General features: G+C 45.2%; 1 protein-coding gene across 1 annotated transcript in view; it reads right to left on the reverse strand.

Moving 5' to 3' along the window:
• NDUFA10 (NADH:ubiquinone oxidoreductase subunit A10) overlaps positions 1 to 15722 on the reverse strand; it is a 30488-nt gene that overhangs the window by 7674 nt on the left and 7092 nt on the right. Inside the window, exons 7-9 of the mRNA XM_058028411.1 lie at positions 12666 to 12720; positions 9091 to 9176; positions 2764 to 2872 (exon numbers count right to left, since the gene is read on the reverse strand). Of these exons, the coding sequence (XP_057884394.1) occupies positions 2764 to 2872; positions 9091 to 9176; positions 12666 to 12720 (250 nt within the window). The remainder of the gene's footprint in view (positions 1 to 2763; positions 2873 to 9090; positions 9177 to 12665; positions 12721 to 15722) is intronic.

Raw genomic sequence — 15722 nt, forward strand, 5'->3', positions numbered from 1 at the left:
AGTTCTAAAGCAGCACAGCTGGGACCATTCCTGCACAGCCATGGGCAAGGCAGGGGCCAGTGATTCCCTCTTTACAGACCAAACAATCTCCCAGCCCAAATCTGTGAGTCTGGAAGCTCCTCTGCTCTCTGCGCCTGTGCTGCTTGGCCTCTTGCTCCATCACCTCTGCCTGAGAAAAAAAAATCAGGCCTTCATTTGCTAAACAAAGTTGGAAGGTAAAAAGAAAAAAAAAAAAAAAAAAAAAACCAAAAAAAACCCCCCAGATCTTCAAAGTTTCAGCACAAAGAATGCAATCCTCAGAACATAAAACAGCAGGTGGGGCTGGCTTTGTGCTTCCCCTTCCAGTAGCTGATGGAAAACAGGAAAACTCAGCATCTTTTGCATTGTGCACCATCCCTGTATACCCCCCACAGCCCTGAAGGAGTATTCAAGCATTTAGGAGAGAGAAAATGAGTATTAAAGTAGTCTAAATTTAACAGAATACTTCCTGAAACAAGCAACTCCTCCTGATTCCAAAGGACATTATCACTTTCCACAGCACTTTCCTGAATCAGGGCCTACAAACAAGGCTGCAGAACGGAGATTATATTTTGGCAATGGTGGTTTTTTTTGCTCAGCTTCAGCTGTCAACTAACTGGCATGGAGCAGAGCCATCCAAGAGCACAGCTTTCCTTCCCAGGTACCCAGATCCCCAACTCCCAAGCATCCCTTTGCTACATCTGCAAGGCAAGTCAAAAAAATTTTCTCCTGGCAGCCAGCTAGTGGATGAGCCAGGACATTCTCAGTTTCCTGCCAGCACAAAGAGCATGTGCTGCTGTAGAGGCAGAGGAAAAAAGCCTCTCAGAAGTCTCACCCCAGGCTCTCAGCACACAGCACCGAGGTCACATCTAGCTGTGTGTCAGGCAGCCTCAGTAATTCCCAGCTCCACTGCAAAGGGACATGTCAGCCCCAAAAAAAGCCCTCTCATCTCAGGGAAGAAAGGCACAGGCAGTGCAGATGGATGCTGTGAGCTAGAGACGAGTCATGCAGCAGATCCTGCTCAAATCTGTGTGCACAGCACAGGCAGCTCCTGGAGGGAAGGGCTCCAACAATCCTGAGCTTGAAGTTTTGGATTTAAGAATGTGACAGCAAGGAGGAGGAAATTCTGAGAGCAATTTCTCAGCTGGACCAGGGAGTTTTCAAATCCATTAGATAACCTCAGATGTTTTCTGCTACTTTAACCTTTAGCTTTAGCCCCTTTTACAAGCTGGAAAGGTCACATCTCAAATGAGGCAGAACAGTGTGAGCCCAGGATCCACTACACAGCCAGCCAAGGAGAAACAAATTACTGGAATATTCTGTCCATTCCAGAAGAAAACATTGGTGCATCAGTTTCCAAACAAGTCCATAAATCTGTAGCTTACATTTTCATCTCAGTAAGAGACTGCATGCTACCAGGAAAAGAAAAATGATAGGGTTTGGATGATGCAAACCATGGCTTCTAACAATTTATATTGTATACTCCTCCCTTTGTCTTCAGGACTGCTTGGAAAATAATAAGAACAGAGGCTCACCTGTAACTCTGGCCACTCAGCATTAATTACCATCAGCTCCACAACTTCTCCAAGGAGCTTCTCCAATACCTGGGCCTTAGGCAAGGGGCAGGACCCCATGGCAGGGGAGCACTGAGCAGCACGAGGGCAGAGCTCCGGGGGGATTGGAAGCTGCTGTCTCCAGAAGCAGCAAGGCAGGAGCTAATTAAAACCCTGTGTGGGAGCCTGCATGAGGTGTATGAGAGCACTGGGCACAACAGGCTTTGGATGTGTGCCCACGTGCAGAAACACTCTATTTAAAGCAACAGCACTTTGGGGAAGCAAGGCAGCATTCATTCCTCCTCTGAAAAAACACCCCCTCCCTCAGCATTCGATAAGGACTCGCCATGGGCTCCCAATTTTCTTGTTTGACTTAAGGGACTCTTTCAGATTTCAGAGGTCACAGACTTATCAGGGCACAAGAAACAGAAACAAATGAAAACCATTTATCCTTTAGTCCACATCTAAAGATGAAAAAACCCAAAGACCAAAAAAATCAGCTTGTGAAACAAACCATTTGCTTCATTATTCCCCTGGGTGGGGGGGGAAGCCAGACTTCAAAAAAGGTGGGGATTTGGGCAAAATGCACAAGTTCCCAGGAGCAATGGGCAGGAGGGTGGCAGGCAGGGTGTCCCCAGCAGTGAGGAGCCCCCTGGCTGCTACCAACCTCTAGACAAGAGATAATGCAATGGTTGCTGGACATAATTATTTTATCATTTATTAGGAACTAATATTTAAATCCCATTTAACGCATTCATTTTTTTTTTTAATCTTGACATTTTTATTTTTTTTATTAAATAATTAAACCATACATCCCCACACTATCCAAACCATTTATCATCAATACACTTCCAATTAACCTCCCTCTATATTTCCTAGTGTCAAAACCAATAACCAACCGCCATCATCACTCCATAACCACCCCTAAACACACAGAGAGTTAACCCCAGAACTGACCCCCCCCAAAAAAAACCAAACAAAAACACAAACCATGATCACAAATCATCAATCAATCATCCACCAAATTTTGTGCGCATGTAGCTTATAAAAAGCACGACACTGCTGTCCCCAGCAGCGAGGACCCCTGGGCCATGTCCCCTGCAATGAGGACCCCCCCAGTCGTGCCCCCAGCAGTGAGGAGCCCCCAGCAGTGTCCCCAGCTGTCCCCAGCAGTGTCCCCAGCAGCACTCACCGCCCGGTACTCGTAGTAGATCCTGTCGAACTCAGTGCCGCCGATGGTGATCTCGGGGATGAAGCGCGGGATGGACACGGTGTCCATCACTGCAGCCTTGTCCTGCACGCTGAGGGGAACAGCAGCACTCAGGTCACACCCTGCCCCACCAACAGCCAAGTGCTGCACCCACCCCATCACTGGAAATATTCCAGGCCAAGCTGGATGGAGCAACCAGGTCCAGTGGAAGGTGTCCCTGCCCACGGCAAGGGGTGGACGGGCAGGGCTTTAAGGACCCTGGCAACCCAAACCATTCTAGGATTCATTATCATCATCTACGATTAAAGAGCTACTTTTGTGTTAAATACAGCTTCCAAAGGTTTGGGCTGTTTTCCAAACATGTACTGCCCCTCATCCTTGCCTCCAGTTTGCCCCTGCTCCAACTTCCTGCTTCTCCATTTCCCCTCCTTGGAGATGCTCCATCATTCCTGGGACCCTTCTCCATGAATCCCCTCTGGCTTTTTTTTCTTTCTATGAAAGCACTGTAAAAAACAGTGGCTTTACTGAATGCCACACACTACCCTGCTAAATTCCCATGCTAAATGGAGCAGCACTGAGACAGTGAGAGGGTCTGGAAGGAGGCAGCATCCTGCCTTGGAACACCTGGGAGGAAGCCGCAGCAGCTCCAGTGATGGATCTCAGAATCCACCACTTTGCACAGCACCAGCACTTCAGATATCCCAAATTTAAAATGCCTGAGAAACTGCTAGAAAGCCTCCTGCTGCCTGTGGTTATCCACGGGCCGACAGTGCCACCTGCACGTGGCTGGCAAAAACACATCCCAATCCAGTCAGCACTGGCCAAACCCTACATCCAACACCAGAAACCCTGCAAATTGGGTTGCTTTCACTGAATTACATTGCTCAGCAAATGCTGACATGCACATCAAGCACATTCCCTGAGCAAAGCAAAGTTCATCATCTTTGAGCAATTATTTTTACCCCCCAAATCATAAATTTTGGGACCTTTCCTCCCAGCAGTGAAGAGGTCCAGCAAGTGAACTGGTTTGCTGACATACCCTGATATTCCCTCTGCAAACTATCCCAGTACAGACAGACTTGTAAGGAAATAAAATAACCCAGTGGAAGTTCAGATGGGAGAAGGTGAGGATAAATGCCCTCTTCCAAGATCAGGATCAACACCAAAGATGCTTCCTATTAACTACAACAATATTTAACTTCTACAACATTAAATGTGCATTTCACATGCTGAGAGGCACAAAAGAAATAAGGTTTGGTGGTCATCCACTCTGCACTGAATCCACTCCTTCCCACATCTCAGCCAAGTGGCCACTTGGAAAGGACAATTCCCAGGTACAATTCATTTTAGTTAAGGGCCAAATGACAAACTTGCTGCTCCCAAAATTTCTTTGCACAAGAAATTTTCTTTGCACAAGAAAATAATGAAAGCTACTGATGGCTTCTCTGTGTTCTCTGCACCTTCAGAAATCATTTGGAATACTAAGCAAAAGCACACCCAAAGACACCTGCCACAACAATGTCTAACCACAAAACCACAGCCGCTTGCCAGGACTAATTCCCTGCTCAGCAGGAAGCACTTACAGACACTTTTTATGTTTCTTTCTTTTTTTTCTGTCCCTCAGTAGAAAATTATCACTATTTGTTCTTTTCTGACCCTTTACCAGACTTTCCTGAAGGAGCTCTCAGCATGCAGCACCTTGCCAAAAGTGCAAGGTGGGGTAAGGGAAGGAAACTGGTTAGAAAAAAATAAATAAGCCAGGCAACCCAACAAAATCCACCTGAGTTTGCATAGCCTGGGCTGTGATTTCTCAACACCTGATGTTGGCATAGTCACAGAAACTCAAGTGACAAGAGAGACCTAAAAGCATTCACTGGCCTAAAAGCCAACATCACAAAACCATTCCAGATTAGTTCTGTGTTGATAGAGGAAATTAACATTTCTCCTTCTGCCAAAGGGACTCCAATTCCCTCATTTAGCCAGGCAGAACAGATATGGCACGGCCAAGGTGAGGCACAGCCACTCCCCTGGTGAGCAAACACTCAACATCAACAATAAAAAAAGTACTTCCAAAAAAAAAGCAGGTCTGCAAGAACAGGGGAGAAGGTGCAACAACAGCTCTTCAGACCTAGAAAAGCCACTGCAAAGCAGAAATCACAAAATAAGTGTTTTAACTGCAGCAAAAAGATGGGGTGGACAGGGCTTGGAGCAGCTGGGATAGTGGAAGGGGACGGCTGAGATGGGCTTTAAGGTCCTCTTTCAACCCAAACCATTCTGTGATTTTATGGTAAAGAGAGAACCAGGGTGCTAAAGAAAACAGCTTCTAGCACCAGAAGTTCCACAATTCATTGTCACAGACATCTTTTATGAAAAATCCTTTCCTTAGGATTTTTCCTCCTGAGAGGCCTCAGGAACAAAATGTAAACATTGATTATCTGCTGCTGTGGAATGCAACAGGTGCATCTGTGATTGGCCCATGTTGGATATTTGTAATTAATGGCCAATCACAGTCAGCTGGCTCAGACAGAGAGTCCAAGCCACAAACCTTTGTTATCATTCCTTCTTTTTCTATTCTTAGCCAGCCTTCTGATGAAATCCTTTCTTCTATTCTTTTAGTATAGTTTTAATATAATATATATCATAAAATAATAAATCAGGCGTTCTGAAACATGGAGTCAGATCCTCACCTCTTCCCTCATCCTAAGACCCCTGTGAACACCGTCACAATTAATAGTTCATGAGACTTTTGGAATCTCCACGACAGAAGTTTCCAAGCCAGGTCCAACACATCTCTTGGCAGCCTCTCTAGCCCTGCTGTTGGCAATCAGCCATTTAAACAGGGACACTTCTTCCCTTTGCAGGCACAGGCACACTGGGGAGCAGAGCTGCCAGGTTCTGAAGGAGCTGCAGGGACAGATCAGCTTTAGTTGTCTGAGGCAACAAGCACAGCAAGTTCTCCCCCAGGAGCTGATCAGAAACACAGGCAAGGCCACCCAGCCTGCAGCTCCTCCTCCCAAATGCATTTATTCTGCCATATGTGCAGACAGACAAATGTCACTGGGAAGGGCCCAGATAAAAAATATGCCTGAGACAGCGCAGTGGCAGCAGAGGAGCTTCCTGAGACATTTAAAAAGCCAGAATGGTTTCTGTTGGACTAGGCAGCTGGAGAGGAAGGGAAGATGTGAAGAATATCCTCTGGAACACACCTCCAGCTCCAAAGCCACAAATGCAGCCCTATTTAACCTGTTCCCAAGATCCCACAGCCATGCTGTCAGGGCAAGGGAGAGCAGTAAGGGCAAGCAGGGAGAGAAGAGAGATCATTTTGCCACTGATTGCCCATGGGCTGGGCTCACCACTTTGATTAGCTGCATTAATCACTCAGAGGCCCTGCTGGGGTTTCCATGCATTACACCCTATACATGTGCAATTAAAAGTTCTCCTCAGCCCTGCTCACCCAGCCCTGTCCCCTAGACACAGTGGTACAAGCTGAGGCTGGAAGAGAACAGCAGGGCTGACAGGTCAGCAAAGGAAGCAACTGCAGATGGCAAGCCAAGCAGGGCAGAACTTGGATTAGGTATTAGGGGAATGTCACACTTTATGGCAAATCCTTTCCTTAGGATTTTTTCCTCCTGACAAGATGAGAGGCCTCAGGAACAAAATGCAAACATTGATTATCTGCTGCTGTGGAATGCAACAGGTGCATCTGTGATTGGTCTCATGCTGTTGTTTCTAATTAATGGCCAATCACAGTCAGCTGGCTCAGACTCTCTGTCCAAGACACAAGCCTTTGTTATTCTCTCTTTTCCTATTCTTAGCCAGCCTTCTGATGAAAACTTTTTCTTCTATTCTTTTAGTATAGTTTTAATGTAATATATATAATAAAATAATAAATGAAGCCTTCTGAAACATGGAGTCAACATTCTCATCTCTCCCCTCATCCTGAGACCCCTGTGAACACTGTTACAGGGGAAATCTCCTCACTGGAAGGGTGGTCAGGCATTGGAACAGGCAGTGGTGGAATCACTGTCCTTGGAAGTGCTCCAGAGCCGTGTGGGTGTGGCACTTGGGGACATGGGCTCGGCAGTGCTGGCAGAATGGTGAACTCCATGATGTCAGAGGGCTTTTTCAACCTAAACGATCCTAAGTGGCTGCTGGAGCCGGCCAGGAACACCCAGGAGAGGGCAGCATGTGCCTGCACACCGGGAGCCTGCAGGAAAATCCCTTCCCAAAGGAACAATGCACGTGGGCTCAGGACACCTGCCCATCTGCAGGGACCACACCAGGAGCCTGCAGGAAAAGCCCTTTCCAAAGGAACAATGCACACGGGCTCGGGATATCTGCCCATCAGAGGGGATCACAGGCTCCCTGGGCATTGGAAAAAGGGAGAAAAGCATCACCTTTGGGGCTCATGGACCCACACCTGGGCTGGGCATTGAATCCAGCACAGCTGGCCTGCAGCAGGCTCCCTGCCCCTCTGGGGTTACCATGGGGAAAGGGCAGGTCCAAACACACACCTGTACCAAGAGGCTCTTCCCAGGCTGCCCAAGACACTGTCCAGGATTCCCTCACTCTGCTGAGCAAAGCATGAGCTCAAGATTGGCACAGGACGTGCTGTCACCCCTTTATTCATGCTCTGGCAGCCCAGCACAAAAAAGATTCAAAAGCAAACTGCAGGAGCTGGGATCAATGCTCAGTGTAGGTCCCTTCCACACAGGATATTTTATGAGTCTGTGGTTTAAATAACCAGTTTATGGCACTGTGGGATCTTGAAACAACCCCATGTGTGACTGTGTTCACAGTGGTTCTCGGATGAGGGAAGAGATGAGGATCTGACTCCATGTTTCAGAAGGCTGATTTATTATTTTATGATAGATATTACATTAAAACTATACTAAAAGAATAGAAGAAAGGATTTCATCAGAAGGCTAGCTAAGAATAGAATAGCAAAGAATTATAACAAAGGTTTGTGGCTTGGACTCTGTCTGAGCCAGCTGGGCTGTGATTGGCCATTAATTAGAAACAACCAACATGAGCCAATCAAAGTTGCACCTGTTGCATTCCACAGCAGCAGATAATCAATGTTTACATTTTGTTCCTGAGGCTTCTCAGGAGGAAAAATCCTAAGGAAAGGATTTTTCATAAAAGATGTCTGCGACAGCCATGTTTTTGCCAAAGGAATAAATAATTTCTTATTACCTTCAGTGACAAGAGCCTTGGGCAGGAGACTCACCCTCCCCCAAGGTTTAATGAAAAATTGAGTCCTTAAAGCAATTTATTCCCTTCTACAACTGTGAAATAGAATTTTCATACAGTATCTTAACACACTGCTCTAATTGTAAGGTTTCCTTCAACTCCCTCCTACTCATCACAATTAATAATTCTTTCCTAATACCTGCAGTAGTAGTGTGGAGCTACAGGAAAACAAGCAACTTATTTCTTCTTTCAAAGGAAGTCTGATTGTGATCATTTTTTAGGGCCTAATTCACCAGATGTCATCCTACTACAGAAAAACCTCATCTTTGACCCATAAAATGCACCCAAATCATGACTTGTTCCTCTCAGACACCACCCAGCACTGCTCTTCTGCAATCTAGCTTCATTCCTTGATAGAAAAACCATACAATAGGAGCATTATCTCTATTTTTAGGAGTTATTTAAAGTAATAGCACAGAAAAGTAAAATGCAAGAAATGTCACAATTCTGAAAAAAAAAAGTTTAACTTGCTTCTCTGATGCCTGTCACAAAGACACAAACTTAAGGGCACATATTCAATTCAAAAATCTGTGTTTCTATTAACCTGTGAGATGACCAAGAAATAATGAAAATAATATAACTCTCACATTTTGTTTTAAAAATATAACTACACAGAAATTTCCCCCTGCACATTCAATATGGAGATGAAGTTGCAGCAAAATGGGGAGCCTGTCTCACTTCTGGCATTAACAGCCTTAAAAGTGCAGCTATATTGTTTATATACATCTTTGTATTTTATATAAAAAAAATTCAACATGACGCATTTGCAAAGAATTATTAAAATCAAATTAAATTCTATTCCAACAAGTCATTTTCCAGTGTCTGAGTCTGATCTCTTCCAACTGGGCACACAAGGATCTTTGACAAAAACCACTCCTAAACTTGTCTGGAGCTTCTTGTCTCAACAATCAACAGCAAAAATGCTACACCACGATCCAGTGCAAGCACCAATATTACAAAATGTAACCCCACTTTTAAAAACTCATGGTTTTGACCATTTTCCCTGGGATCTGATTGCTCAGTGGATGGATGACATCTTACACAAGTCACACTTACAAAAGTCTCAAGTGATGGAAAGAAACATCATCTTGCTCCTCCCATGGCCCCTTGTCAAACTTCAGGTACTCAATGTCTTCAACGACCTGGAATCAGAAAAGAAAGCTCACTAAGGGGTGAAAAAAAAAAAATCAATGAAATAATCAGAACAGGTTATTAAACAAATGAAGAAGGCTTCACTGCTGAAGCTGTGGTAACAAGGCCAATGTCTAGAGACAACATGATCATCTCCCAGTCCTACTCCTGGAGGCTGCAGCCCTGCCAGGAGCACTGGGCACACACGTGGGCATCTCCTGACATCCTGTGCTGTTTTCAGCTCTGGATGGCAGGGAATCAACTGGCACAGAGGTGCCTTGCTGCCAAATTCTTCCCAGATCCAAGCCATTCTTCCTTAACCTGCCACTGGGGCTGAAAAGCCAAGAAGGTACAAGCTCACCCCTGAGGGAGAACGAGGAGGAAATGGAGCTAAGTCTAAATTTAACTCCTTTTTGTTACAAAAATAAAGTTTGGTCAGTTTTATTCCCAGTAACACATTCTCTGAGGCAGGGGAGCAGGTGTGGCATCTGCCTCAGTGCTGTGTGGGTCACAGCACAGAAACAAAGGCACATTTCAGGCTGGGAAACTCAGGAGCTGCAGAGAGGAGTCCAAGGGCTCAGGATTTCACCAGCCACCAGGACCCAGCCATGCATGAAAGGAAAGGTAACACTCACAGCTCAGAACCCTTCAAATAAACAATGCCAGCTCAGCAAATCATTCCTTCAGCATCCCCAAACTTATCAATCCCTGGTTTGAGCTTCACTTGCAGCCTGGCTCCACTTGGAAACAGCTCTTTGCTGCTCCAGGAGGTAATTGCTTATCACACCTGGCTGCCTGGAGCTGAGGGGAAAGCTCAGCCCCAGTGTCAGGAAGATGCACTTCAGGTGCCTGATGAGGTGGAGACGGCACCTTGGAGCAACCTGGGAAGGAGTGGATTGTTACAGCTCCAAACATCCCTTGCCAGAGACCTTTTCCATGGGGGAAGGATAAAGCTGAGGTCATGACCAAATTCCTCATGGCACACTGTCAACCCATTGACAGGTGAGCACATGTCACAATGAAGTGACAGAATGATCAACAAAAAAATCCTTGAGTTCTTTACATTAAATGCAAGGCAATTATTCCCTGCAAACGCTAAATCCCAGCTATTACCACTTCAAAAATGATAACCAAGTGCTATTACAAAGCAGCTTTGACTATAAAGATCTTAGCAGAATTTTCATGGTAAGAAATAATTACTTGGACATGAGTGAATAAACACTTCTGAGGCACAACATAACTCCAAGATAAGAGGACAAGAGGTGTAAGTTAAGTTTGTTCAAACAGCCATTATTTCTTTGAATTATTTAATTGACAAGCTGAACAAAAGCAATTCCTTCTCCACTCCACAGCAAAGCTTTGGAAACTCTGAACCTGGTCACAGCACTAATCAGCGTTGCTACAATGGGCTCACAATATGCTACAGGGGGAGAGGAATCTGTATTCAAATTAGTTTTGCTCACTGTTAACATCACATCAGAAGATCTCTCTCCCAGCAGCTCCTTAACAATGGCATTAGTTTCCCAACCAGGACAAAAGAACAAATTCTTAATTTATAAGGAATGCCCTACCAATCCCCAGGAATTATCAACAAATATCCAAGGCTTTAAAAGAAATTAAACATACAGCTAACTTTGTATTCCCAGTTTTACCCTCAAGCTAAACAAGTGTGAAACATCCTAATGAAGCTCATTTCAGCACTCATTACCCCTTCAGCCACCACAACCAAAGTTAATTACAACAGGAAACCCCAACTGACCTTTTTAGGACACTTAAAAAGTCGTTTCCAAGCTGTGTATGTGTGCTCTGTGCAAACCAAAAGTTATTAAACTATAAGGCCATAAAAAAAATTCAGCTCCCAAATCCCTAAGCAAACAGACTGGAGTGGGCTAATGAACACTGCTCTCTGTCAACCTGTGTGAACACACACCTTACAAGCCAAAGCCCTTATTTCCAAATTTCTTCTGTGTCATCCCAAAGGGAAGCAATCTGAACAGAAAAAGGGGAAAAAACAACTGAATTCTTCCAAGTATCAGTATCTACCACCAACACCCAACAATGACATCATGGGCTGGATAATCTTACAGGGTCTTTTCCAACCTTAATCATTCTGTGGCATTATACTTTAACTTCCAAATAATAATCCTTCCCCAAGTCCAGATTTGTCCAAGCAAATTAAGGATCCACTGGTGCATCTGATGAGCCTATTTAGAGCAATGGCAAGATTGCTGAGCTCAGGAGAGCCACTGCTTGAACAATAAGAGCTTTAACTGACTTTAAACCCTGATTGAAAGGATTAAATCAAATCTTTAGCAATGGGGTTTACTACAAAAACAATCTGAGGAGGAAACAACCAGCTTTATTCTGATCACTTGGAGATGTGTCCAGAGAGAAGGACAGGGAAAAAACAGGCATTTAACCCCCATCCCAACTTTCCTTTCATTCACCAAGTACCCATCTTGAAACACCACAGCCCTCAACTCCTATCCTTGCTTCTATGTTGTTACCCAGAAAAAGCAAATTAACTGCTCTATATTCTCTATATTCACATCACAACCTCAGCTTTTTTGTTCATATCAGCCTGAATTTTTGTGTATTTTTTCTATTTATTATCTGCTGTCACACTGAAGCCACCAGCCCTTTTTTAGGGGTATAAACCCACACTGTCCCATAGTGTGGTTTATTAAAGGTTATTGATGATAACCTGCACTTGACAATAAAGGTTACTAATGATAACAATAATAATGATTAATGATAAAAAAAAAATCCATCCACAACAGGAGAGGACCCAGAATGTGGCACACAACCCTGCTCTTATTAAGGGAACAAAAGGCCTAGAGACAAGCAGCAATGCACCTATGGGGGAAAATGGAGTGTTAATTTTAGGAGCAGGGGAGTCCTCATCAATACTTTCTGCTTCACACAGTCATAACCAGAATGTTGAAGGACACTTCAGGCAAAAATGTAGTTTTAGTCTGTTAAGGGGCAGTTAAATATTAAAATGCATGCTCTGAATATGCTAATAAGCTTAATGAGGCACAGGCTACCACACATATGTATATATTACTCAACACTCTGCCAAGATCACACTGCACGTAACATAGGAGAGGGAGTTTGGACTGTGTACAAGTAGGGTAAAAATGCCACCTCACTAGGATGAAGTCCCAAAAAGCCCTTGGAGACAGCCCATGTGCAAGTCTGCTCTCCCTCCTCCCAAGTGGGGATGATTCCTTGGCAAGCTTCCATGGAGGATTGTTATTACCCAGTCAACATCATATTACTGCTCTTAACAGACACCTATCCCTAGAACTGAAATGGGCCCAAAACCTGCCCAGAGCCTCAAAAACTTTGGTGCTCTTTCCCTTAGGAACAACAGAGAGGAAAGTTAATAATGATCAAGCAAAAGGCTTCTGTCAGCCTGCCAGTAATCTCCATGAGGGAAAAAGTTCACTGAACCAAGGGAAATATTTTAAACTTACTCCCAGAAAAGCAAAACTCACCTTCTCCACATCCTCAGCTGCACTTGCTGTGTACTGCAGAACTTCACAGCTCTCACTGAAAAGAACACAGACATTTAATTCCCCTGATAAAACTGCTCTACCCATCCTCCCCCCCAGCTCCAAAAGGAACAGAAATGAAGTTAAAAGGCATAAACACTGAACCAGAATGATTGCAATTTTTTAGATGGCTCCTAGCTATTGCAACAGAATTCCTGTTGCACCTGTGAGCTGCTTCTTTGCTGCTGGAAAGTTGCTTTTAAAGGGCAAATGGTCTGGATATCAACATAACTTCAGTTGCAAAAAAAATTCAAAAACTACACATGTGAATTTGTTTTCATTTAATTAATGTGGATACTTGCCCCTATTACAACTGCCCCAATCTACCTGAAAATAAGTGAAATTTTCAGTGCAACCCAAAACTGTGGTAGATTTTCTTTTTTCCAAGTGCATGACTAGCCGTGATTCACCTCAAGAGAAGAATGCATTCATTTATCACTATTTACTCAGGTTGAGCTAGCTGAATGGATACAAATGCAGGCAGCAGGGCCTGTAAGTGTGAAAACATTTTTAAAAGACAATGTTTCCTGGTTAGAAGATGGTTTTTTTTAATCAGCCAGCTACCTTCAGAGAAAAGGCACTTGCAGAGCACAACCACAACAGGAGCTCCTACATGAACCTTTCACACCTCACATGCTCAGCAAGAGCTGTTTCCAGCTGGAAAACCTGGAAGGCCCTGGAATAGCTGCCCAATGTGGACATGAAATCAAACACCACACAGCAAAGTTTAGGAGCATGGAGAGAAACTCATAGAATCCCAGAATGGTTTGGGTGGGACAGGACCTTAAAGCTCATCCTGTTCCAGGACACCTTCCACCACACCAGGCTGCCCCAGGTCCTGCAGGACCTGGCCTTGGACACTTCCAGGGATGGGGCAGGCACCTGGAATAAGAGATTCTCCTCAATATCAGCCCAAGGGAGAGGTCAACCTTCACCAGCAATTGCCTCAAGGATGCTCATCAAATCACTTCATCCCATATCTCTTGATTTGACTCTGCAGATTATCAGGGCTTCATTAAGAGAAAACAGCTGCTCAGTGACTCTGCAGATTATCAGAGCTTTCCCTAAGAGAAAACAGCTGCTCAGTGGAAGCAGTGCTGGATATGAAAGAGAACATTACCAATCTCAAGGCTCTGCTCCAGGAAAAGAGAAAAAGCAAACAGAACCCAAACACTGCTCCAAACCACCAGGCAGAACCTGCCACAGCGCCCAGCTCACAAATCTCACCACCAACATAAAAACATCAAAGACATTCATAACAAGTCAACTGGAAAGAAAGCAGCAATTTTAAAGCAAAAACCCACTATAAACCACTTTAGGCAGCACCAGGCTGCTCCAGTTGAACAGCACAAGATAACAGGAGTTTTGCCCAGTAACAAACTGCTTTTCAAGGAGCAAGCAAACAAACTTCAACAGGGAAAGCGTGCAGGAGTTTGCTCAGCAGTCTATAACAACTCTTTCCAGCCTGTTTGGACCAGACTTTGGGCAGCACCAGGAGTCAGGGAATCAAACTAGGCAGGGTAAGAGGTAACAGCCGGGCATGAACACAGCCCCTGCAGCCCTACCAGCACACAAACAGTTAAGGCAGCTGCGGCCTCAGCATTTACCCCAGACAGAGCCACCCTGAGGTGCACAGAGCTGGATTCACACACTTCCAGCTGCCCACAGCCAGGGCACAGAGACACGGATCTGTCACAGTCATATGTCCTGAAAAATCTCTCTGCCCAGGATTTCTCTCCTGGGAAGCTGAGAAGCCTAAGAGAAAAAGGAAAAGAATATTATGTCATTTGCTTCTCCTGTGTTTTGCTGCTTTGGAATGTGGTTGGAGATTGTTTATCCAGCATGTGAATTGTTTTTACTTATTTGCCAACAACAGCCAAGCTGTGTTGGACTCTGAGGAGTCATGAGTTTTCAGTAGTATCTTGTAGCCTTCTGTCTGTATTCTTTTCTTTATATAGTTTTAGTATAGCATTCTTTAATACAACATAGATCATAAATAATGAATTAGCCTTCTAAGAACATGGAGTCAGGTTCATAATTCCCTCCTTCCACGGGGGTCTCAGAAAACACCACACAGCCCACTCAGTGTGCCAGGCTGCTGGGAGCCCAAACCCTGCCAGGATGCTGAGGTTTGCCTGCCAGGAGCACTGCCCATGCCCACACAGAGGGCAAGGAGGTGAAATCACAGCAGGTTCAGCCTGGCTGAGCACCATGAGATGCACACAGGGCTGGCTGTGCTCCAGAGAACAGCAGCAGCTGGCTCCCACCAGGGACTGCAGCACTTTGCCCTCAGGGGATGACATTCCCAAGGCTTCCCTTCCCTTCCAAGAGCCATGCGCTGGCTGTGGGGACACACAGAGAGGCCACTGGCCATCTGTGACAGCACCCAGCCCTGCCTGCATGAGTGACAAGCTCAACATCGAGTCACTCACTTCAGTAGCTGGCAGAGCCACCCACTGATCCACCTGTGGAGATGGAGCAAGCACAGGGGGACACTGGCAGGCTACAAAGCACCTGGGAATCCACTCTGATTTATATCAGCCTTCTGCACACACCACAACACAGCTTCACAGTTAACCCATTCACAATCAATTTCACAGTTAATTCATCTGATACCCGTTGAGAGCTTCCCTCCCAGAATTATGAGGGACCACAATTCTGCTTTTAGATTTTTGGAACAGTTTTAATTTTCCTAGAGCTCTTTTGTAAGAACTGGGAGAGCTGGGAGGCTCTGTTTCATCCCAGCTTTACAGGGCACATGGTTTTGCTTCCCAGCTAGAGGAAGTCAGGGGAAACCAATGAGAGACAAGACACAGGGAATGGCTGCCCACTGGCACAGGGCAGGGTTAGAGGAGATATTGGGAAGGAATTGTTCCCTGGGAGGGCACTGAGGCCCTGGCACAGGGTGCCCAGAGCAGCTGTGGCTGCTCCTGGATCCCTGGCAGTGTCCAAGAGGGCTTGGAGCACCATGAGACAGTGGAAGGTGTCCCTGCCCATGGC

The sequence above is a fragment of the Melospiza georgiana genome, chromosome 7, assembly GCF_028018845.1.
Source record: "Melospiza georgiana isolate bMelGeo1 chromosome 7, bMelGeo1.pri, whole genome shotgun sequence".
Classification (NCBI taxonomy): domain Eukaryota; kingdom Metazoa; phylum Chordata; class Aves; order Passeriformes; family Passerellidae; genus Melospiza; species Melospiza georgiana.